General features: G+C 55.2%; 1 protein-coding gene across 4 annotated transcripts in view; it reads right to left on the bottom strand.

The window, feature by feature from the left end:
* Positions 1-296: 296 nt before the first annotated feature.
* The window catches only part of SLC25A42 (solute carrier family 25 member 42), a 42,672-nt gene continuing 20,937 nt past the window's right edge, over positions 297-22,031 (bottom strand). For 3 of the 4 annotated variants that reach the window (XM_059887970.1, XM_005208425.5, XM_059887969.1), the window contains 7 exons: positions 12,254-12,367; positions 7,632-7,737; positions 5,874-5,899; positions 4,794-4,960; positions 4,340-4,456; positions 3,707-3,858; positions 297-2,573 (listed from right to left, as the gene is read on the bottom strand). In XM_059887970.1, the coding sequence (XP_059743953.1) occupies positions 2,266-2,573; positions 3,707-3,858; positions 4,340-4,456; positions 4,794-4,960; positions 5,874-5,899; positions 7,632-7,737; positions 12,254-12,334 (957 nt within the window). In that variant the 5' untranslated portion in view covers positions 12,335-12,367 and the 3' untranslated portion in view covers positions 297-2,265. Of the gene's footprint in view, positions 2,574-3,706; positions 3,859-4,339; positions 4,457-4,793; positions 4,961-5,873; positions 5,900-7,631; positions 7,738-12,253; positions 12,368-22,031 lie in introns of those variants that run through there. The other variant, NM_001192032.1, reaches the window with a different exon arrangement.

Raw genomic sequence — 22,031 nt, forward strand, 5'->3', positions numbered from 1 at the left:
GACCCAAAGGGACAAGTGTGTGCACACAGGATCTCTCCTAGGGGCACTGGCCACAGGAGATGTCCCTGCAAAGGGAACAGGAAGCCAGACCTACTTCTCATGGTAAACTCCTCATGCAGTTTGCATTTTCTAGCAAATCCTGACCAAATCAAGGTCGGGATTAACAATCCATACAGCTGTTACATTTAAAAAAAAAAAGGTTATTCAACAATCTGTCAAAATAACTTCAACCATGTTTTTGGTTCCTAGGGAATGAGGATCAGAGCTGAAGAAGAGATATGGGCAGGAGAAAAAAAATCATTTTGATTTTTATTAAATATACTCTCTTGGCACAAATCTTTAAAATATATAAACATTATATATAAACAAAGTGTCTTCATGGCATCAAAATGTAACTCCAAATCAGGCCAGGCAACAGTGAGAGGGGTATGACTGCCAAGGGCAAAGGTCCAGCTGTGTGCAGGGCTCGGGGGGTGAGGGGCGTCGGCGCTGCCGAGGTGTGCTTGGCTGGGAGCCACCCTGGAGAGAGCCGCACTGGGGCCGGGAACCCTGGGGGCCCTCCCTGCTCCTGCCCAGCCTGCAGCTCAGGGAGGGCCCTGCCTAAACATCCATTTGGTCTCACCCACCAGGGGTGGACCCCCAGCCTGGGCACCTTACGTTCCCATCCCGTCTCCCTGTGAGGGGTGCCCCTGCCTCTCCTGAGCGCTGGGCAAGGCTGGGAGAGAAGGTGGGTGTGACATTTACCCAACAGGACAGCTCGGGCCCCCTGGGAACAAGAGTCTGGGAATAAGACTGGGGTTGGCTGGTGGAGACATGCAGGAAGGACAGAAGGAGGGGTCTTCCCACCCAGGGGACTAAGGCAAGAAAAATGGAAACAGGACAGAATAAAAGGAGGAAGTGGAAGTCACAACTGGAAATGCACGTGTGGCGGAGACACACCCTCTCAGACTCTCACACCTCACGGCTAGTAAGCCCACTGGGAAACTGGCCCTCTCCTTGTCCAGGTCCTGGAACCAGACTGGACTGGTTAGGGTTTACGGTGTCTAGACCCAGGGCCAGCCGGATTGAAAAACAAAAGCAAAAATCAAATTCCAAACATCATTAGAAAACGTGTTTCTGAGCCCCTGTGGTTCCTGGTGGGCCCTGGGGGCTCTGTGGGACCAGCGCCCTGGGGGCCTGACTCTCTCGAGCGTCCTGCCCCACAGCCCAGATGGTCTCGGGCTCCACTCTGGGAGAATCAAGGCTGCCAGCTGCCTCTGTGTTCTCCATTCACAGGAAATCAGACAACCCCACAGGCCTTAAACTGCCCCAGGTCCCAGCCAAGTCACTGCTGGGGGGGGGGGCGCCCACAATGTGCCAGATGCCATGGGTCCCCCCCCCCCAGGAGTCCCCACGCCTAGGGGCAGAGGGTCAGGGCCTGAGGCCCAGCCTCCGTTACTGCAGCCAGTGGAGCAGGGCCGAGAGCTTCCTGGCAATCCAGGCAGATGTCTCCAGGTTGGGACTCAGACCCAAACACATGGCGATTTCTCAAACCCTGCTGCCTGGAGGCATGACCCTCCTGGGAACCGTACAAACTGGGTGGGAGTGGGGTAACAGAGGGGAAGACCCAACTCTGGGACCTGGGATCAGGAGTCTGCGATCAGGGTAACACTCTTGGGAGAAGCCTCAGGCTCTGGGGAGGGACAAGTCACCTGGGAAATAGTGGTGAAAGCAGGAAAGGCGGGGCAGGGTGGGAGCCTGCACCCGGAGCTACAGCTGAGCAGAAGGCTGGTCTCATGGAGGCCAGGCCTTGGCCTCACCCTCTCTGGGGCTCCCCCCACCCCCTCCTACCCCCGCCCAAGAACACATACTCAGAACAGCAAGGGGCAGGCGAGGTCTGGCTCTGAGCCTAGTGGGGACCAGGTCCCTAGAACCAGGAGCCTGTCCAAGGGCAAACAACACCCTAGGAGGCAGCGCTGGCCACGCCCCAACTCAGGGCGTTCCCGGCGAACACCTCCAGCGGCAGCCCCAGCCCAGCTGAGGCCGGAAGAGGAGGGCGTGAGAACCCCGCCCCCAGTCCCAACGACGTACAAGGGCCCCGGGCTTTCCCCTCAGACCTGGGCCGCACTGAGCTCAGGCCCCCCAGGCCCCCAGCTTGTTCCACAAGGCGCATCCGTGCGCCTTCTGGGTGGAACCCAGCACATCTTTGCTCCCTGGACTCAGACACGGAAGGAGTCAGCGGCCCACCGCCAACTGAAGCTCAAGCGCGGCCGACCCCACCCGCCCCTAGCTCTGCAGGTGTCGCAGCAGGATCTGCATGAGGTCGAAGGTGGTGAAGCTGATGCCCACGGCGATGGGACCCTTGAGCCAGTTCATGCTCAGGCCTTTGTAGAGGCCGCGCACCACGCCCTCCTCCCGCACGATGGTGCGCATCGTGCGCACGATGGAGGTGCGCTGGTGGCCTGTGACGCCAGCCGTCTGCATGCGCCGCCGCACCACGTCCAGCGGGTAAGAGGCAGACTGCCCTATGAGGCCGGCGCAGGCCCCGAAAATCATGCGCTCAAAGGGGTAGGGCTGCGGGCGGCCGCTGTACTCTGCAGGGGGAAGGGTGGGAGGGACCGTCAGGGCGTTGGGAAGGGGCGCCCTGGCAGCCAGAGGTGCTGGCATCCACCCGCACCCCCTGCACCGCGCTCACACGTGCACACAGTGTCACAGCTGTGCTTCAGGGCCGACCAGCTCTCCTGGGCCTCGGCGTCCCTTCTTCCTCACCCACTGATCCCCCGTTTTTAATCAAATGTGAGATCCAAAAGATTTTTACAACTGAAGAGCACAAAGAATCATATAACCAAGTTCTGTGACCCAAAACAAGCTCAGACCCAGTCATTCTTGTGTCCCATCTTGTAAAGAAAGAATATCACTCTGCCCCGAACCCTCTAACTGCCCAGCCTGCCCAACAGGTGCCCTCTCTATGGGGGGTGTGAGGACCCACTGGCTGAAGGGAGGAGGGAACAGCAAGGGATCAATAGAGATTCTTTAAAAACATGCTCTTTTCAGTTTGAAACTAGGGATTAAAAACAGGGAGCCGCCCTATTCACTCAGCAGACTGGCAGAACATATGGCACTTGTCAGCACCAGGAGCAGGTGGGAAGGGAGCCTGGCCCCAATGCAAGCCTGGCCACTGGGAGAGCAGAGGGTGGAAAAGGTAAAGCAAAGAATGAGGTCTCACACCCACACAAGGAGAACAGCTCCTGGATGTCAGCTGAAAACCCGACAGCCTCACCGCCCGCAAACAGGACGGATCGGAGCTGCACTACGCACGTGCGGGAGGCAGCCACTCAGGTACCTCCTATTACCAGGAACAGCACAAAGGCTGCACACGAGCCCAGGCAGAAGGGTTTGCAATGAAGGTGAAAGCCGGAGCCGAACCCTAATAAAGAGGCAGGGCTGAGGGGAGACGAGCTGGGGATTGGGTACCGGGGATCTGGGCTTTACCCTGTTTAACTTAAAAAAAAAAAAAAAACTTGGAGCAAATAAGGCAGATTGTTACCACCAGATCAAACCAAGTAGCAGGTATCAGTGGGCTTATTTGCTCTATGTCTTCTCCTGATCCAGACCCTGGGCCTCCAGCCTGCCCCTCCCTCCACTCGCCCCATCCACCTCCACCTCCCCACCCATCCACAGACAGGTGTGTGCCCCGCGGAGGTGCTGCCCTCCCGACGCTCCTCACCTCGGTGCAGGCTCTTGAGGGTCTCATAGGTGAAGAAGCTCAGGCCGGCGTAGGGAATGACCCCCAGCACGGTCGGAACAAATCCGTGGTAGAGAGTCTTCAGCCCCTCTTCTCTCGAGATGCGGATGAAGACGTGGAAGATGTTGCTGTACCTGTAGGACAGAGCAGTGTGGGGGTGGGGTGGGGGGCTGCAGACCTCAGCTCACTAATGCTCTCTCCTCCCCGTCAGCGGGGGCAGGCCTGGATGTCGACAGAACCCCCGTGCAGAAGTTCTGGCATTTGAGGGGGCCGTGCATGCCCAAAGCCACCTTCACCACTGGGCTCTTTGCTGTGCTCAGCCCCTGGCTTTCTATTCAGATGCATTTTAAGCACATGTGTTTTCGACTCAACATGGAGACTCTGGGTTTGATGGAAGCACACTGCCACCCAAGCTGAGAGACCCAGTTACTGTCCTTCTGGAAAGCTGCGGAACCCAGGGAGGTCGGGGCAACACAGCCTCAGCACAGCTTCATCAGCCACTGCAGACAGAAGCCCAGACCCTATCCCCAGGGGCCAGGTGGGGGGAGCCCTCCTGGGAACCCCACTACACACAGAGCCCCTGTTTGGTGAAAACGTCACCAGGGTGAGACTCACATTTCCTTTGGGGTCACAGCCATCCGCGCTCTGACCAGGTCCAGCGGGTAGGTCAGCGAGGCGGCCGTGGTTCCAGCCAGCGCACCGGCGAGGAGGCGGGGCCAAGGGGGCAGGGCCCTGAAAGTGGGTGGGGGCGAAGGTGAGCCCCCAGGGCTCCAGGTGCCCACAGGTCTGGGGTGCGGTAAAAGATGGAACGGGCGGCCAAGCTGATGGGCCGGGCAGGGGTGTCTCTTGGCGGGTGCCTGCCTTTGCCCCTGCTTGTCTGAATGAATAAGGGCAGGCGTCTTTCCACCTGCTCTGGGGCACAGCGGGGACTGTGGCCATCCTGGGATGTAGGTTCAGGGAGACCGGGGAAACAAGAAGTTCTGACATGGTGAACAGGTGGAAGACAGGAGAACAGGGTGAGGTGACAGAGCTGAGAGGGCCGGGTTTTTTGGGGGAAGGGGGGTCTCACTCTCCACGGAAGCCGTAGTAGCTGCCCAGGAGGCGTTTGTATTCCTCGTGTGCGCTGAACTGGATGGCGGCGTAGGGCACCACACGCACCATGGTGGCCGAGTTACCGCGCCACAGGCTCAAGAAGCCTTCGTGGAGGTAGGTGAAGTAGAGGAGCCGGAAGGCCTCCTGGGGGGCAGGCAGCGGAGAGGGGCAACCTCAGTGCCCTAGGCCTCTGACTGAGCGTTGGCCTTTGCGGGCAGAGTGCAGCTGCCCTCTCAGCTTGCCTGACTTTGCCCAGCCCTGCGCCTGGGAGGGGGGGTGACATCAAAGACCACCCCCCATGTTCCCTGGGCTCCACACTGGGACCCCCACCCCTTCTCCAACCCTGGGAATCATGAAGTGAGCGGGGGAAAGCACAGCTGCGAAGCAGAGGGGGTAACCCCCACTAAGGGGGTTTTGTAGGTGTTTGGTAGCCTAGCTTTTTAAAATCCTCTTTATTTTCCTTTATTAAGAAGGAAACACCTGCTCTGTGGGCTTCCCAGTGGCTCAGTGGTAAGCAACCCATCTGCCAATGCAGGAGATGTGGGTTTGATCCCTGGGCAGGGAAGATCCCCTAGAGGAGGGCATGGCAACCCGCTCCAGTATTCTTGCCTAGGAAACCCCATGGACAGAGGAGCCTGGCGGGCTACAGTCCATGGGGTCGCAAAGAGTCAGACACGACTTAGTGACTAAACGACAACAAACAGCAACACTTGCTTTGTGTTTAAAAATAAATCAAATATGAAACCTGTGAGTTTAGACCATCAAGTCCCCTCACCACCACCCCCAGGACAGGTGGGTCTCCCGTCACTTCCCAGGGTGGGCTGTGTCCAGGCAGACTTGGGGTGCAGACAGATGGCCTTGGCCCCAGCGCCCGGCAGGGGAGGCCTTGGTCACCCAGCAGTCCTGCAGCCAGCCTGGGGTGGGGGTTGGGGAACCAATGGGAAAAGCCCCTTGAAAAGCGTTTGCCCAGCCCCTACCACCCACCTCCCTGCCTCTGCCAGCCCAGTAGGGCAGAGGTGAAGGCCCCAGAGACGGGGGTCCATGACCAAGCGCTCACCTTGGCAGAAAATCTTTTTGAGGACACTGGAAAAAAAAAACAAACACAACAGAAATTGTTGGATATGAAGGATGGGACCACCCTCCCACTCCAGTCTGCATGACCCCCACCACAGGGGTCTAGTTTGAGCATGGGGAGTGAGGGCCTCCCCTGGAAATGCCCCCCTTCAATCCCTATAAGGGCCAAGGTGGGGGCATCCCCAGCAAAGTCACCCCCTCCCCAGGAGCCTCCCCACCCCACCCCCCCACGCCTAAGCCACTCTGCACACCAACTTCTCCCCTTCTTCAGGGAGAGGAGCCCAGCTGCCACCTGGCCCTGCAGGACAGTGAGGGCCTGTGGAAGGATGCAGCTCTCCTGGGGGATGTCCACCCGGCTGAATTTCCTCTCCCCCAAGTCCCCTGGAGGGGAGGCATCCCAGCCACCAGCCATGCGGGGGTCAGGCTAAGCGGTTCCAGCTCCCTCGGCAGGGGGTGTCTGCCCTCTCCTCCAAGGCCTGGCTCGGGCAGCCCTAGTTCCCACTCTCCTGCCCTCTGGGGCGGCCCGGCCCACCACCACCCCCTACTCCACGGTGAGCTGCACCACGTGGCCAGGTGGACCCGGAAACCCAAGTCACGAGGGGGTCTCGGCCTGGCAGCACCTGCAGCGCCGCACTTCCCCAGGTCTGCTGCCTTCTTAGCACAGCCCTGCCCTCCTCTCTGTGTGGATGTATGCACAGCTCTTGCCTTCGGAATGAAACTCAGCTCCCCGTGTGGCGCTCCAGAGGGAATTTGTTCCAGGACCAGCTCAGCTGATGGAGACGTGTCCTCAACTGCACACCTGCCCTCTCCCACATCAGCTCACTGCCCCCTCCTTAGGCAGGACGTTGGTATCAACGGTCCTGTCATATGGACAAGGGACCTGAGGCCGGGAGAGGTGAGGGGCCAGCCTGAGCAAGGGGGCGGGGCCTGGCTCCAGTCTGCAGCTGCTTCCTCCCGAAGAGCTGAGGGGCAGGGGTCCCACCATGCACGGGACGCAAAGGCCTCGTCTTCCAGGGCCCCTGCGCCTGCTAAAGCCTAAGGAGGGGGAAGCTGGATTCCTGAACTGTGTCTTCCCAAAGAAATACGCTCTCACTCTCAGCGCCCACGAATGAGGCCTTAACTGGAAACGGGCTCTCTGCAGGTGTAATCAAGTGGAGGTCATGCTAGAGTAGGTGATCCAATGGCGTGGGTCCTTAGAAGAGGATCCAGACATACAGACTGGGATGGGGGGTGCAGTCACAAGCCAAGGATGCCTGGAGTCATCAGAAGCTCGAAGAGGCAAGGAAGGGTCCTCCCTCAGGGCCCCAGGAGGAGCTAACCCTACGGACCCCTTGAATGTGGACTTTCAGCCTCCAGAAAATGAGAGTAAATTCCTGCAGTTCTAAGCTGCCTAGTTTCTGGTACTTTGTGATGCCAGTCCTAAACACGGACAGACTTTCTAAGTGGATTCTAAAGAGGCATTTCAAGGGCTTCCCTGTTGGTCCAGTGTCTCAGAGTCTGCACTCCCAAGGCAGGGGGGCCAGGTTCGATCCCTGGTCGGAGATCTAGATCCCACGTGCTGCAATGAAGACTGAAGATCCCATGTGCCGCAACTGAGACCCAGCGTAGCCAAATAAATAATTTTTTTTTTTTTAAAGACATTTTAGAAAGCACTTGGCAGTGCAGTGTGGGGCCTGGAGGAGGCAGGTGAGCGCCCGGCAGCCTCTCCTTCACAGGTGACAGGTGCACAGGCAGCGCTTACCTTGGAAGATGATTTTGGTTCGGTCTAGGGGAGCTACAGCTGTTTTGGCAAGAGCGCCAGCCAGTGCCCCAGACAGAAGGGAGCTGAGAACTTGCCTGTGGTCACTCTGCAAGAAAACACACGAACACACTGTCATCGGGAGGGAGAGGAGGCGCCTGCTCTGCTTGAAACAGTGTCCAGGACAAAGGCTTTTCTTCTCCGCCTGGCCCGGGGCGACCGGACGTGTGGTGGCCAGGGTGACACCGCCCTGCTGGGACCTGGGCAGACTGCGGCACCGGCCACAGAGCCTGGGGGCACACAGTGAGAACCTCCTGGGCCGAGGGACCATCGCATGAGAGCCTGGGGTGTCGCGCGTGGTTCTAAGTTCTCAGAGACGGCCTCCAATGGGATTGACGCCAAACATAAGAGCTGCCCTTGACCTGTCCTACTTTTAAGCCTTGGTCCCACCCACTGCCCATGTGCGAGGGACTCTTGAGCTTCCGTGTTTCAGGGTAAAGGCTCCTTGTGGTCTGGGGAGTGGGTGGTGGGTGTGACTCTGCTCAGCATGTCCGCTTTCCACCACTTTCTATCAGGACTTCCGGGGCCGGTGTCTGTGGCTGTTTATCCAGCTAAACCGAAGGTGATGGGGACAGGCACCGCTGACTTGCACTTTGTGCTCCTGTGGCCAGTCTCAGGGTTGGTGCTTTCCCGAGTCTTCCTGTGGCTCCCAGAGCCCTGGCTCAAACAGCCCTCCTTCCGTTGAGGCCCACAGGGCCCCGAATCGCAGCCCAGGAAGCCGTCTGCTCATGGGGCCGGAGGCTCCATTCCCACCTCCCCCCGACCCCCCCAGTGACTCAGGCATAGCACTTGCTGGGGGCTCTGTGCAGGACACACCCCACCTGTCCTCACTGCAGCGAGAAAGGAGGTGAGGAGCAGGGGGCTCAACGAGTCTGGGAATCTGTGACGTCCACTCGACCCAGGTGCCCTCAGGAGCCTGGAGTCAGTGTGGGGCAGGGGCATGTACGAGCCCCCACCGCTCCCCTCACAGGGCTGCCAGTCAGCAGAGGGAGCCAGACACAAACGAGCTCTTCAGACAAATGTGTGCAGAGTCAGCAGTCTGGGAGGGGCTGTGGGGAGGGGACTTAGAGTTCCAGGAGAATGCGGGCTAAGGGCCAAGGGTGTATGATGAGGCGCACCTAAAGGCAGGGCGTGGGTGCACGCTCGTGAGTGCGTGTGTGTGACACTAATCAAGGGGGAGGAACTGAACACTCAGAGGCCCCAGTGAGAAGGAGCCGGGGACCACAAGGAGGGCAGGGCGGACACAGGGAAGGGGAGGGCCAAGGGAAGACAGAAGCGACGAAAGGTGGGCGAGGCTGGACCCCACAGAGCCTGACAAGGAGGTTGACCGTGGCCTACAGAGAAATGGAGACGCGTGCAAGGTGAACAGGTTATTTTAACTGGAACCAGAGGAGAGGCAGCTCCTGTGAAACCCAGGGTTGAGACGGCAGAGGCCGGGACCAGAGGAGTCTGCAAGAGAGGAGTAATGAGGGGGCATGTGAGGGGTTCAGCTGGCAGTCTGGGTTCCTGAGTGGGCTTGGTGGGGTCCAGGGCGATGCCCAGGTTTGCTCAGCTCTGTGGGTGTCTCAGGGTGGGGCTGAGTCTGCCCGCAGTGACTGGAGGGCCTCTCTGCACCCCGGTCCCTCACCTCGGACGCAGTCACGTGCTGACTCCTGGCCCAGACCCCAGATCGCGTCCCAGGTGACTGTCGCCAGGGCCCTGTGCCCCTCGACCTGGCCCTCCCCTTAACGCCCCTGGTGCCCCCTCCACCAGCCCAGCCCACCTCTCCCTGAAAGAACGAGTCCCCACAGCAGTGTGTTCTTGACTCAGTTTCTGAGGCTGAGCTTTACCAGAGGGTTCCACCTTTTTGCTTCACAGAGACCCGTCACTGGGGACCCCTGCCTTTTCTGGGTCACATGGCAAGGTTCTGGACATCTGGCTTCCAGGGACGTGGACAGCAGATGCCAGAAGGCTCAGGGGTGTTTATGGCACTGGCTTTGAGGCCCATCTGCCCCTCTGCTTCTGTCTGCTTTCTGTGAATCTGTGTGGCGACCGCCGAGCTTGAGCCTCTGTGAGCACAGGGATGCCCTGCGGCCTGCCCACGGGCCTGTGAGCACTGGAGGCAGAGCCCAGGTGTCCCTCCACCTCCCCCAGCAGGCACTTCCTGGGAAGCCTGCGGTGCTCAGCATCGCCAGGCCAGTGCTGCATGTGCAAGGACACACGTCCTGAAACCAACCCTCGGCGTGTGGCTCCGAAGATACTCAATGAGGAGCACACACTCAGTGCAGGAGGCGGCTGCTGCCTTCCGCCCACACTCCCAGGGACTCCGAAATGACGCAGCTGGCTTATCCTTTAAAGATGTGTTAGTTGCTCAGTTGTGTCCTATTCTTTGCCACCCCATGGATTGTACCCTGCTAGGCTCCTCTTGTCGTGGGATTCTCCAGGCAAGAATACTGGAGTGGGTTGCCACTTCCTCCTCCAGGGGATCTTCCCAACCCAGGGATTGAACCTGGGTCTCCTCCACTGCAGGCAGATTCTTTACCATCTGAGCCACCAGAGAAGCCATCATGGTTGGCAAAGGCATCACCAAATGGTCAAAGTCTCCACGACTATCATATGAGTTGTGGTTGTTCAGTCTCTAAGTCATGTCCAACTCCTTGGGACCCCATGCACCACAGCACACCAGTCTTCACTGTCCTTCACTGTCTCCCAGACTTTGTGCAAAGGCATGTCTGTTGAGTCAGTGATGCAATCTCATCATCTTATCCTCCGCCGCCCCCTTCTCCTCTTGCCCTCAGTTTTTCCCAGCATCAGAGTCTTTTCCAATGAGTCAGTTCTTTGCATCAGGCAGCCAAAGTACTACAGATTCAGCTTCAGCATCAGTCTTTCCAATGAACATTCGGGGTTGATTTCCTTTAGCATGGACTGGTTTGAACTCCCTGCAGTCCAAGGGACTCTCAAGAGTCTTCTCTAACACCACAGTTTGAAAGCATCAATTCTTCAGCGGTCAGCTTTCTTTATGGTCCAATTCTCACATCTGAACATGATTAGTGGAAAAATCATAGCTTTGACTAGATGGACCTGTCTTGGCAAAGTGATGTCTCTGATTTTTAATATGCTGTCTAGGTTGGTCATAGCTTTCCTTCCAAGGAGCAAGCGTCACTGTCCTTGGGGCTCAATAAAATAAAATCTGTCACTGCTTCTGCTTTTTCCCCTTCTATTTGCCGTGAAGTGATGAGACCAAATGCCATGATCCTAGTTTTTTGAATGTTGAGTTTCAAATCATATTTTTCACTCTCCTCTTTCACCTTTATCAAGAGGCTCTTTAGTTCCTTTTCTCTTTCTGCCATAAGGGTGATGTCATCTGCATATCTGAGGTTATTGCTATTTCTCCCATCAATCTTGATTCCAGCTTGTGATTCATCCAGCCCCGCAGTTTGCATGATGTACTCTGCATATAAATTAAATCAAGACAGTGACAACACACAGCCCTGTCATGCTCCTTTCCCAATTTTGAACCAGTCTGTTGTTCCATATCCAGTTCTAACTTCTCATCATAGGAGAGATCCTTGCAAATGAAGAATGAGGCAGGCAGCCTGATGGAGAGAAAACGGGTGGTCCACAGACAGGATCCACACGAGCAGCAAAACCAAAGGAAGATGCCCAGCTCTTTCACCAAAGAAATGGGACACTGTAGAGTGAGCTCCCTGCGCTGGGTTAGCCAAGCAGGCAAGACTGATGTGGGTCGCGCCAGCCAGCAGGAGGAAAACTGCTGCCGCGTGTGTCTGAGTGCAGGCTGGGCACGGGGGCCTTTGCTGGGCATGTCCGCTTGGCAGGATCCATCTGGGCCAGTGGAGGGAGGGCCACGTCTCCCTCATATGCTAAAGTTCACTGAACTGTGAGGGATGGGGTGCCTGCTCTGGGGCTCACCCCTCTGTCGACCAGCGTGGTGACCGGGGTCCCAAGAACCAGGCCTCCTGTCCGCCTGGTGCTCCATGGAGCAACCTGGAACTTGGGGAAAGGTCAGGAGGGCCAGAGGTTGACATTGCTTCAGCCTTTGAGCCCGTGGACTTTGAGAACTGCCTGCGGGCGCCTGAGCTGGCCTGGCAGTGAGGATGGATTAGTCCATGCTCGAGGTTCCAGTGGGGGAACTTCTGGCTTCTGTGGTGAACAAGCATGGGCCTGATCCAATTTCTTTACGAGGGAATAAACCTTTTGTCTTCAACTGAAGGGCGTCACTGGGGATGAACTTCAGAGCTGAGGGTAAACTCCTCCCTGGTGTGAGGAGCTCCCCTCAGCCCACCCCACCTTTGGCTAATTACTCTGTGTTGGCAAATCTGAGTCAGAAGAGGGACCCAGGGACACCTTTGACATCCCTGCCAAATGTGGGTGAGGTTTTGACTTCTTGCCGAGCGATGGGGCGGCGGGATCCACAGCACAGACAGGGCTATAAAAACGGAATAGGAGGCGGCCTGCGTCACCCCCCACCGCCCCCGCCCTTAGTGTGGGAGGGGGTGATTTATATGAGGTGCGAGCATGGAAGAGGGAGCGGGTGAGCGCGCCCACGGAGGGGCAGGGGTACTTGCCTTTGAGGAGACGTGCGCGGGCAGGACAGGCTCGGCATCGTCACGCAAACGCACCACGCCCTCCTTCACACCAGTACCCATTCCAGGCCTGCTCAGGACGGCGGGGACTCAGTCCTGGGGAGCAAAACGGGGCACAGTGAGAAGGCGGCCTCCTCCACCAGCCCAGGGCCTGGAATTCATCCTCAATGACCCGATGCCAGCACTGCCGCAGAGGCACGCTTCGCCTAACCTGACTTTGGTCTCCCTGCAGGATAAAGACAACAGAACCTGCATCTGGATGCCAGAGTCCCGTGCCCTGACTGCTTAATCATTTACAAGAGCACTTCCCATCAGCTCTGTGATCTCATTGTCACCAACAGGCCTCTGAGTCCTCCGTTGTTTTCCAAGCTGGCACCGACCACTTAGGTTGGCTCAGAGAGGTGAAGCTGCCAGCCAGGTCACACAGCAGGAGGTGGGAGGGGTGGGGTGGGCTCTAGAACGTGGAGGCCGGAGGTCTCCACCTGCCCTGGAGCCCAGCCCACTTTGGGGTGATGCCAGCTTGGACCTGAGATTCCGTTCTCAGAAATACTTTTAGAAAATTAATCTTTGAACTTCACTAGTAGTTCTGAGCGACTTCACTTTCACTTTTCACTTTCAGGCGCTGGAGAAGGAAATGGCAACCCACTCCAGTGTTCTTGCCTGGAGAATCCCAGGGACGGGGGAGCCTGGTGGGCTGCCGTCTCTGGGGTCGCACAGAGTAGGACACGACTGATGCGACTTTGCAGCAGCAGCAGCAGCAGCAGTTCCTCCTCAAAGGATATACATAATAATAAATATATCTTTGCGTTCTGTGGGAACTAAGGCCCCCAAGCAGGTGGAGGGTGGAATGATGTTGATCCTCCTAACTTCAATCAACTAAAGCTTGGACTCTGGACCTTTGCCCCAATTCTGTGCTGAATTGTCCTCTGCTCAAGCCCCTTCCTGAATACTCATGGACCCTGAGCTTAAAACTTCCCCAGTTTTGCTGTTCAGGGAGACGTTGCTTTGGAAAAGGTCCCTTGTATTTCCTTTAACTTGCTGCAGGTAATAAATCCTTCCTTCTCCCCATCTTTGGCTTGGTTGTGTCTATTGGCTTGACATCCACAAAGAGGTGAACCCACTGTTTTGGTAACAAACCTACCTTTAACCTCCCAGAGGAAGCGCACTCAAAGCTTAGCGACCACAGGGAGAGGACCAGGAGGAAAAACATACAATATGAAGGACTGGTGTCACCGAGATGCCACTGGGCACTGGTGTGCTTGGAGGCCTCAGTTCCCACGCTTTAAAATCACCCAGTGAACCCGCAGGCTTCCTTGGGACTTCCCTGGTGGTCCAGTGGTTAAGAACCCGCCTTCCAATGCAGGGGATGTGGGTACAATCCTTGGTGGGGGAACTAAGATCCTACATGCCACAGGGCAGCTGGAACCTGAGCCAAAATAAAAATAAGTATTTAAAAAAATATTATGCTTTCCTGTGCTCAGTCACGTGTCACCCCATGGATTGCAGCCTGCCAGGCTCTTCTGTCCATCCCGGCAGGAATACTGGAGTGGGTTGCCATTTCCTCCTCCAGGGGATGTTCCTGACCCAGGGATCAAACCCATGTCTCCTGTGGCTCCTATGTTGGCAGGCGGATTCTTTAGCATTGAGCTACCTGGGAGGCCCCATGCTTTCCTGTAAATGATGCAAATGAGGCAGATACCCCCAAGCCAGCCGTGGAAGCCCCTCCTGCCGTCTGGGCCCTCCCAAGCACCCGCTGGTATGGGACATCTTAGGAAGCACAAGCAGGATTCTGTTCCAAGTGGCCTCTGCTGCCATTTCCTACCGAAAACGGTCCCTGACTCGAGGAGGAAGGGCTGCTTCTAAGACAGGGTCAGAAATTTAAGGATGAGCCTGGGCCACCCTGGAGTGCCGGGCAGGAGCCACAGCCCGTGGTGCTGTGACGACGGGACACAAAGGCAAATCAAGGCGCCCCCAGCGGCCAAAGCGGGAACAGCCCGAGCACCACAGTCAGTGCAGCGGTGTTGGACTATTACTGTTACTTTGGCAGCACCACCGCATGCTGGGTCTTCGCTCCCCAACCACCGATGGAACCCACACCCCCTGTAGCCCCAGTGCGGAATCTTAACCACTGGACCAGCAGGGAAGTCCCAGCAGTGTTGGATTACAACCCGAAGTGCAAAATAAATATCCACAAGCCACACGAACATAAATAAATAATTGAGTAAATAAATGAGGAGGAAGAGACAAATGTCCCAGGTTGAAGAACGTCAGTCCCAAGTAACTGACACAGGTGCTCAGCCCTGGGAGAAGGGAAGCATAAGCAGGAGCCCTGAGGTGTGGGCCATGGGTGGTGACTTCCTTTCAAAGGGCACAGCACAGAAAGTAAAGGGGAGTCACTTTAGTGAAGACAGCTGCCAGAAAACCCCCTCAGCCAGGCGATCGAGATCAGCACCACAGTGGTAAGTCACGTTCACCGCACACGCCCTGGTCACCTGTGTGATGAAAAAGGCTCCTCCTCTCCGAAGCCCAGTCTAACCATGAGAAAAACATTGGACAAATCCCAACCAAGGGCCATCCTACAGAACACCAGACCAGTTTTCCTCCAACCTGTTAAGGTCATCAAAACCAAGAGCGTCTGAGAAACTATCTCAGCCCAGAGAAGCCTAAAGAGAAGTGATGGTGATGACTAAATGTAATGTGAGGATCCTGGGATAGAAAAAGGACATTAGGGAAACACTAAGGAAACATGAATAAACAATGGACTTTAGTGAATCATCCGCCTGCCGACGCAAAGGACGCGGGTTTGATCCCTGGCCCAGTGAGACTGCACAGGCCTGGGGGCACCTAGCCCACGCATCCCAACTACTGAGTCTGAGCTCTAGAGCCCAAGGGTCACAACCCCTGAAGCTCCTGTGCCCTGGGGCCTTTGCTCTGCAGTAAGTGAAGCCAGGACAACGAGAAGCCCATGCCCCACAACCAGAGAGAGCCCGCCAGCAGCCAAACTGGGAAAATTTTTAAAAATTAATCACTTTAAAAATAATGACGCATCGGTACTTGTTCATTAGTTGTGACAAATGTAACACTAACAGAAGATGTTATTACTACAGGAAACTGGGAGTGTGCGGCGGGGGGACTCTGAATTACTTTTGTAACTTTTCTAAATCTAAAACTGCTCCCAAACAAACAAAGAGCAACTAGGCTGGAGGGCTTTTTCTCAGGCCGTTGCTGGGCGCTCCGTCTGGGGTGCCTGCCACTGTGTCACGCCCCACGTGTCTGCTGATGCTCAGCACCACTGCCAGCGCTCCGGGGGCCTGTCTCCACGGCTGGGCGCCTGCGTGCGAACAATGCAACCTTTCTTTCTTTCTTTCTGTATTTATTTATTTGGCTGCTTCGGGCTTAGCTGCGGCACCCAGGATCTTTGCGCTGCACAGGCTTAGTTACACCTCGGCCCTGGAAGAAGGGAAGCATAAGCATGAGCCGTGAGATGTGGGTCAGGGTCTTAGCTCCCGACCAGGAATCAAACCCACGTCCCCTGCATTGCAAGACAGACTCTTAACCACTGGACCACAAGGGAAGTTCCTATTTTTATTTTTCCTGTACTGCTCGACAGGTAGGATCTTAGTTCCCCGATCTGGGATTGAACCTGTGCCCCCGTCAGTGGAAGTGTGGAGTTGCAACCGCTGGACTGTCAGGGAGGTCCCAATGCAGCCTCTCTCAGGGCTGGGTCAGGCGTGGTGCATGTGGACACATTCTGATAAACTGCCCTCTTGACAAAGGATCCAGCCCTTCGTACGGTCCAGCCTCATCCAGTCTAGAGCCTGACGACTTGTCTTCTTGCCTCCCTCTGACTCCTGCTCCACGCTCCCCAGGAGGAGAGAGTCCCCGGCAGGCGGTGCAGGCTCAGCCCCGGGTTTGCCCGTGTTGCCTCTGAACCATTCTTCACTGTGGCCCGGGCCAGGGGCCTGGCCTGGGAACTCTGCAGACCCAAGGCAGGTCCTCGGTGTGGTGGACACGGACAGAAGCAGAGTCACTGCACAAATCAGTGAAGACCTACAAGAGCATGTCCCATGTCACTGCTGGTGACAGCCAAGGCCAAGACACGGGAAGGCACCTGCAGGGGCTGAATGGTGCCCTGCCCCCCGCCCAGACCTGCCTGTGCCCCCAGAATCTGTGAACAAAAGGCCCTTGCAGAGGTCATTAGGGTAAGGATCTGGAGATCCTTGCCCTGGATGAGGCTGGGTCCTCAAATCAAGGACAAATCAAATCTCTTATCTCTGATAAGAGACAGAGAAACAGACACAGGCAGGGAGGCCCCGTGACAGAGGTGTTAGGGTGACACACCCAGGCCCAGGCCTAGAAACACCTGCGGTGTAAAAGCTGGAAGAGACCAGAAGAGTCTCCTGGAGCCTGAGGAGAATTAACGTGGGGCTTGTGGTCTGCAGAGCTGCGGAAGGATACACTTCTGTTGTCATAAATCAGTTTGTGCTGGTTTGTCACTGGGGTCAGAGGAAACTAAGACGCCTTTTGGAGGAGAACGTGGGGTGCCCCAGGCTCCCTAACTCTGAGCAGAGGGGCAACCAGAGTTTGCAAGCTGCTCCGCCAGGGCCTGATGCCTCCAGGAAACTCCCCAGGACTGCAGGGCAGAGAGAAAGAGATTCCTTCCACAGGGCTGTGGAGGGGTGCTTTCAAAATTTTGCCTCTCAGGCCAAATGCTAATTTCCTAGCTTCTGCCCTTTCAAAAAAACCAAAACAAGCTCAAGACAAGGGCAAAGAAACAACCAGATCACTGGGAAGGGAATCCATGGGGTCGCAGAGAGTCGGACACGACTGAGCGACTGAGCTGAACTGGGGAGGAAAATCAACAACTAAAGACCGACAGAGGGACTCCCTGGTGGTCCCGCGGCTAAGACTCCGTGCTCCCAGGCAGGGGCCCCGAGTTCCACCTGGCCCGGGAACTGGGCCCCACAGGCCTCAGCTAAGAGCTGCATGCGCAACTGAAGAGAGGTCCTGCACACCTCAGCTAAGACCCAGTGCAGCCAAATAAGTAAGTGACAGGTACCAGCCTGCACTGGCATGGAGAAAGGCAGGTTTAAAACCCTCATGGGGGCTGCCGGCGTGTGTCGGGACAGTAACTTAACTGGTGGATGAGCGGGCAAAGAGGCAGGCCGTGGGCAGCTCCTCTTAGCAGGTAACCTGGCGAATGTCTCAGAATGCGTGCTGTTCCCCTGACAGGTGAGCGTGGAGCCTCACGGGCCAGTAAGGCCATGACCAGGCGCTGGTGTGGCCTGAAGGTATGGTGGTCTGGATGGGAAGCCACGGGGAGAGAAGGGAGGCGGGGACAGGGAGAAGGTGTGACCTCAGCCCTCACGGGAGGACGCCAAGCGGCCTGTCACTAATGAGCGACCCTGCCTGAGCCTAGGTGGGAGGCTGTCCAGATGCAAAGATGGGAAGCAGATCGTGTGTTTACAAAGTGCTGTCAACAGTGAGGAGGACTCTCGGACACGGAGGGGACAGGGGACGGGGGGAGCCTGACCATGGGTGCAGACTTGCCAGCAGTTGGCATTTCGCTGGCCCCCACTCACACAGCCGACAAGGGGCTGCACCACACCCATAGTGCCCTTCCCTGGTCAGACCCCTCCTCTGCACTCAGGGACCCCACCCCCGCTTCCTCCTGGCTTCTTTCCCCCAAACTGCCACATGATTCTGAATTGACCCCTCAACTTGCCCCAAGAGGCCCCTTTACTGACTTAGGGCCCCCACTTCCCACACTGCTCCCATACTCAGGACAGTCATCAGGCCGCCTCGGCCACCAGGGTGGGTTCACTGAGGCTGGGACTTCTCCGCAGCTGCTGAGGCACACGCCTAGAGCCGGTGCTCTGCAACCAGAGAAGCCACCGCAGTGAGAAGCCCGGGCACTATAACGAAGGTCAACACACTCACCGTAACTAGGGAAAGCCCGGGCAAAGCAACAAAGACCCAGCACAACTGAAATAAATGAAATAAATAAAAAAAAAACTTTTTTCATACATTTGTTAGCTGACCAGTTATTTAAGAAATCTTTGTGACTGTAACCTACATTCAGAAGTATGTTTTGTATCATATATTCACTTATAGACGCTTCTGCTTCCATGCCCTAACTGCAACAAGAGTTTCAGGAAGGAATAGGTAGCCCTTTTATTTTTTTATTTCTATTTATTTAAGAATATTTTTGGCTGTGTCACACAGCATATAGGATCTTAACTCCCCAACCAGGGATCAAACCCGAGTCCCCCTGCAGTGGAAGAGTGGTTTCCTAACCGCTGAGCCGCCAGGGATGTCCCATAGGTAGCCCTGGGCTTCCCTGGTGGCTCAGTGGTAAAGAGTCCGCCTGCCAATGCAGGAGACCTGGGTTTGATTCCTGGTTTGGGAAGATCCATGGAACAACTAAACCCGTGTGTCACAATACTGAGCCTGTGCCCTAGAGCTTGGGAGCCTCAACTATGGAGCCCGTATGCCCTAGAGCCCATGCTTCACGACAAGAGAAGCCACTGCAGTGAGAAGCCTGCAACCGCAACTAGAGAGGGGCCCCCATTCGCCGCAACTCGGGAAAAGTCTGGGCAGCAACGAAGAAGACCCAGCACGGCCAAAAAATAACAATAATAATAACACAAATAGAATATAAAAAAACGTTTTAAATGCAATTCGCTCTGCCATCTCCCCCTCCCTCCCCTCTACTTAATTTTGATAAAGCTAACCACAACCAACTGCACTGACTTCATGAATAAAGGGTCTCAAGCAGCAGACTGAAGGAACACTGTTACAAGCTGTGGGTTGGGAGATGGTCATTTCTTCCTATCTTACGCATTTTATATTATGCATTAATACATGTGTATACGGCAACCCAATCTAGTATTCCTGCCTGGAAAATCCTATGGACAGAGGAACCCGGTAGGCTACAGTCCATGGGGTCACAAAAGTCAGACATGACTTAGCAACTAAACCATACATACACATTTTAAGCTCAGACTTAAACCCTAATTTCTTTCTAGGGTAGTGATACAAAATAAACTTTAGGTGAATTAAGTTAGAAAAGAAAACTGTGCCGTGAATCCTGGAACAGGAGGCGCAGCTTTCATAACTGGGAGAGGAGGTCCCCAGGGATCTCAGAGGCACCAGGCCCACGGGTCACCCCGCGTCTCTCATCACAGCAGAGAGATGCTCTCTGTGGTCCAGGAGCCCCAGGGGAGAAACTAAGACACGGTCCTGGGGTCAAGGGCGAGGGTCAGATTGGGGCAGCCACTTGCTCAGAGTGACAGATTTGTTCCCTGACAAGCAAATATACTTCCAGCCCGGATGAACCACATAAGCATCTTTTGGGTGGGGAGCAGAGAGAGACCTTTGGTTTCGCATCAAAGCACAACTTTCTCAAAATGCAAGTTGCTCACAAATTCAAAGATGTATAATATCTGCGGCAGGAGAGGGTGTGGAACATTAGGCCAGCTGGAAATGCTGGCTCCTAAAAAACGATCTTTCCAAAAAGATGGAAGAGAGCTCAGAGCTCTGGCCCCCAGTGTCCCCCCAGGGCCCTCAGCGGTACACACTCCCTGCGGCCTCGCCTCTCTCTCGGTTCCTTTGTTGGAGTGTCTGACCTCCTGAGATACTGTGTCTGCTGCACGACCGCGGATCTCAAGGACCAGAGGGACTCACATTCCCACTCCTTGTGCTGCTGACACTGTCTCTCCGCAGGGCTCTGTGCTCAGCGCAGTCTCAGGTTCTGGACGCCCGTTCACGGGGAGACCGGTGCTCACCCTCAATGCTCCAGCCTCCTCTTGAAGTTCATGAACACCCCACGACCGGTGGGAGCTCTCTGGCCAGAGGTTATTTCTGTTAGTATTTACCATGAAAGACACTCTGGCAGGCACTCCGCTGAGCTCACTGCCCTGTGGCTCTCCTTCCAGGAGAGAATATGCTTTTAAGTTTGACTGCACATTCCTCAATTCAGAGGGGAAGTCGAGAAAACTCTAAAGTGAGGCGCTGGCTTGGTTTTGGGTCATGCAGGCAGACTAGGCCCCCATGAAGAATACTGTACAGGCAATGGGACTTAGGTGAGAGTTTTTCTGAAGGGAGAAGGGGTGGGAGGGGATCTGAGATCCTCCTTAAAAATATCTTCAGCACAAGAATAAAACAATTTGTAACTATGCGTGATGACATATGTTTAGCTTACTGTGCTGCCTATTTTGCAATGTACACAAATATTGAGTCATTATATTGTAAACCTGAAACTAATACACAGTCAGCCCTCTGTATCCACAGGATCTGCATCTATGGATTCAACCAATTGATGACTGAAAACAGTTTTCAAAAAAAAAAAGAAAGAAAGAAAGAAAAAACAAAACAAAACAGAAAGTTCCAAAAAAGCAAAACTTGAATTTGCTGTGCACAGGGCTCCCCAGGTAGCTCAGTGGTGAAGCCTCCATCTGCAGCGCAGGAGGTGAGAGCTCCATCCCGGGCTCGGGAAGACCCCCTGGAGAAGGAAACGGCAACCCACTCCAGTATTCCTGCCTGCAGAATTCCACGGACAGAGGAGTCTGGCCGGCTACATCCAAGGCAACTATTTCTATAACACACTGTATTAGGTATTGTAAGTGACCTAGAAATGATTTAGGGGCCCCATTAGTAGCTCAGCTGGTAAAGAATCTGCCTGCAACACGGGAGACCTGGGCTCGATCCCTGGGTTGGGAAGATCCCCTGGAGGAGGGCATGGCAACTCATTCCAGGATTCTTGCCTGGAGAATCCCATGGACAGAGGAGCCTGGTGGGCCACACTCCATGGGGTCGCAGAGTCAACACGACTGAGGGACTAAGCACAGCACAGAGATGATTTAAAGTAGACTGGAGGATGTTACATGCGAATACTACACCATTTTATAATGAGGGACTTGAGCACCCCCAGATTTGTATATCTGAGGGAGATTCTGGAACCAATCCCCTCAGGATAACAACGTAGGTGCTAAGTCGCTCCAGTCATGTCCGAGTCTTTGTGACCCCATGGACTGTAGCCCACCAGGCTCCTCTGTCCACGGGATTCTCCAGGCAAGAATGCTGGAGTGGGGTGCCATTTCCTCCTCCAGGGATCTCCCTGAGCCAGGGATCGAACCTGCAGCTGTCGTGTCTCCAGCGTTGGCAGGTGGGTTCTTTATCACTACTGCCACCTGGGAAGCCCAGGACAACAGCGGGTGACTATAATATATCAATTATACCTCAATTAAAAAATGCAAGAACTCACCCCCATTAACAGACATGAACTATCATACATAAAACAAGTAAGCAACAGGGATTTACTGTACCGCTTTGGGAATTATATTCAATAGCTTGTGATATCCTATGATGGAATATAATCAGAAAAAAATACATAACTGAATCACTATGCTGTACATCTGAAACTAACATGAAAATCAGCTATACTTCAAAAAAAAAAAAAGTTCTCAGTAAAACAACAACAAAAAACAAAACAAAACCCAAAAATCTTTGGGTAAGAGAGACAGAACATACACAGGAACAACAGCCAGATCATGCATGATGGTAGGACTCTGACCCACGACCTCTGCAATAAGCAGCCAGGGAAGCAAACCATAATGACTCCAGCACCTGGCCCAAAACAGCTCGAGTTTGGTGACTGCAGCTTTCCTAATTTTTGTTTCTGCTTCCAACTTAGGACAATCCAAAAAAAAAAAAAATAGTATGCCTCCCTGGCCATTCATGGAAGGCAACTGCTGTGGGC

This window comes from Bos taurus, chromosome 7 (genome assembly GCF_002263795.3).
Source record: "Bos taurus isolate L1 Dominette 01449 registration number 42190680 breed Hereford chromosome 7, ARS-UCD2.0, whole genome shotgun sequence".
Lineage (NCBI taxonomy): Eukaryota > Metazoa > Chordata > Mammalia > Artiodactyla > Bovidae > Bos > Bos taurus.